The following is a 2,800-nucleotide window of genomic DNA, read 5'->3' as shown; positions in this document are numbered from 1 at the left end:
ATTGCCAGTGAAACCGAAGACCCAATATTATTATATACCTCTGAACTCTTTTAGAATATTTTGCTGAGTTTACACACCTATAATATTTAAATGATGGAACTTAACAAAAAAAGGGGATACAGATGAATGTCCATTTTGTATCTGTGTATTCAAAGTGGTTAGTATGGATATATAGTTACATTCTCTTAATGAATAGAGGGATTTCTTCTAATGGTGTTTGTAAATAGGATATCAAGTCCACAGCTTGTACAGTAATTAACCACTAGGAAGACAGTATGCAATGTGTTAGTTATTGAAACTGTCTTACCAATTTGATTTGAAACTGTCTCATTGCTATTTGTTTCTCAATAAAATTATGAAAAAAATAAGACATTACATACTGTTAAAAAAAAAAGAAGAAGTAAAGCCATGGTGTTATGTTGAACTGTAGGGAACTAGGTCAACAACTTCTGACATTGCCAGTGAAGTGGAAGACCCTATACTATTATGGATTACCAGATTATTTTGGAATATTTTGCTGAGTTCATATACCTACAATATTTAAATGATGGAACTAAACAAAAAAGGGGATATAGATGAATGAACATTTGTATCTGTGTATTCAAAATGGTTGGCATAGATATAAAGCTACATTCTCTAAATTCAAGGAATAGAGGGATTTGTTCTAATAGTGTTTGTAAATAGGATATGTCTGCATCTTTTTCAACAAATAACCACTAGGAAGGCAGTATACAATGTGTTAATTATTGGAACTATCCTACCAATTCGATTTGAAGCTGTTTCATTGCTACTTATTTCTCAATAAAATTATGGAAAAAAATAAAACAATGCACTGACCATATGAGAAGGTACATACATTAAGGACACTAGGTAGGAAGCTAATGTAGTAACATGGCAAAAAAGCCAGAACAAAAATCAATGGTAAAAGGCAAAGAGAATGAGCAGTGCTTGAATTATTTAGCAGGCAGAAGTGAGAACTTCATGACTTATTATTTGGGAGGGTGTAAAAGAAAGTTCATGGTGACAACCAGACTTTTGCATAGGCCTATGTTAAATAACTCAATTGTGTCCATTTTCTTCTGATTCTACTTCTACAAAAGGTCTCTAACTTCCTGTTTCCTAGACTATTCTCCATCCATTCCTTTCCATTTTGGCAGTGCTTATGTGCTTCTCTCCATTTAGTTGTTGAAGTGAACCATGGGAGTCATCTTCCTTAACAGCTTCTCATCTGACCTCTACCCTATCCAGTCTAGTGAAGGCCCTGGATAGTACCTGTTACGTAACTCAATTGTGTCCATTTTCTTCTGCCTCTACTTCTACTAAAGGTCTCTAAACTTAGCTGTTTCCTAGTCTGTGTTAACTTTCTTTCTCCCCTTCAGTCTATTTCTCTCCCACATTTCAACAATCCATTCACAACAATGAAGAATATTCTTTCAAAAAAGCATGCCTATGTCAGTTTACCTTACAACTTTTGTATTTCATTGCTCCTAAGGTCTTGTAATGTTCTGAGTTTACTTTAAATACATGTCGATCTCTGTGCCTACAGAGCCTGCACATGTGGCTTTAATCTACTGTAGACTGAAAATATTTGAGAAAGAAACTATACTGAACTTGAATATATACAGACTTTTCTCTTGTCATTATTCCCTAAGCAATACAGTATAAAACTATTGATGTAGAACTTAACTACATTAGGCATTAGTAATGTATCAGTAATGTGTGTGTGTTGTGAGTTCTATGTCATTTTAAATGAGTGACTTGAATTTTGTGGTATCCTTAGTATCCATGATATACTTCGGATTCTCAGTATGAGGAATATAATTCGTAAGACATGTACATCTTTTAATTCCACATAGTGAGGTCATGTGGCAGTTATCTTTCTGTACCTGGTTTATTTTACTGAACATAGTATCTCAACTTGCCTTTCTTTCATTATCATATTTGGAATTAATTCCCAAAATATCCCAAATATTAGCATGAGGAAATTCATTTTGGAGAACACTCTTCACATTTTCCACAGTGAGTATATTTTGATTCTTCACTTTTTGGTACATCTGTGGAAACAAAGAGAATATAATTTTTCAAAGGGTATACAGATGAATGTCCACTTTTGACAGAACTTGAAAGAAGAAATGAAACAGAAAATTCCTATGGTGGTCAATGATTATGATAATTTTATGGGCAGTACTGACAAGTTGATCCACATCTAACAACCTATCCTGCAGTCAAAAAGCAAGGAAAAGTATTATAAAATATTTATGCACCTTCTGGACCAAACATTATGGCACTCATTTGTTATTTACTAAAAATAAAGGGGTGCAAAAAGTCATTTATAATTTGTACTAGGTTTAATAGATCAAATAATTAAAAAATACAAGATAGTGAAATATTAACCAGCATGTCCATCACTGATATCTTTATCATTACTTTTAATGGGTGGATGCTTTACTGAAACTGTGGCACCCACAGAAAATACAACAGGTCAATAAAAGTGTAAAGTGTGCTGTTCAAAGAAAGACAGTAATACAAAAACAATTTGGAGAGTAACATACTACTGTCTAGATTGTAATGTTATATTGTGTATGCAATGTTTTAAGATATACCATACACAGAAAAATTACTGAATAAATTGGATAAAATTGTCATTTTTATGTTTCCTGCTATACTATAAAAATCAACAAAATTCAATTTTTGGTCATTTTGAATTTAAATAATTGGACTGGTAAGTGGTTAAAAGATACATGTATGTGTAGACCCAGTCCTAGCCCAGGTCCGGTGAGTGTGCGGAGAGTTTCCTGCT

General features: G+C 33.1%; 1 protein-coding gene across 1 annotated transcript in view; it reads right to left on the bottom strand.

Moving 5' to 3' along the window:
- Window positions 1–2,800, bottom strand: part of Uggt2 (UDP-glucose glycoprotein glucosyltransferase 2) — a gene marked incomplete at both ends in the record, with an annotated part of 229,519 nt that overhangs the window by 97,452 nt on the left and 129,267 nt on the right. Inside the window, one exon of the mRNA XM_023715197.1 lies at window positions 1,923–2,054. Within this exon, the coding sequence (XP_023570965.1) occupies window positions 1,923–2,054 (132 nt within the window). The remainder of the gene's footprint in view (window positions 1–1,922; window positions 2,055–2,800) is intronic.

This window comes from Octodon degus, unplaced genomic scaffold (assembly GCF_000260255.1).
Source record: "Octodon degus isolate 3935 unplaced genomic scaffold, OctDeg1.0 scaffold00039, whole genome shotgun sequence".
Classification (NCBI taxonomy): domain Eukaryota; kingdom Metazoa; phylum Chordata; class Mammalia; order Rodentia; family Octodontidae; genus Octodon; species Octodon degus.
Note: the sequence above shows the minus strand (reverse complement) of the source record. Positions and strands in the feature narration are given on the sequence as shown.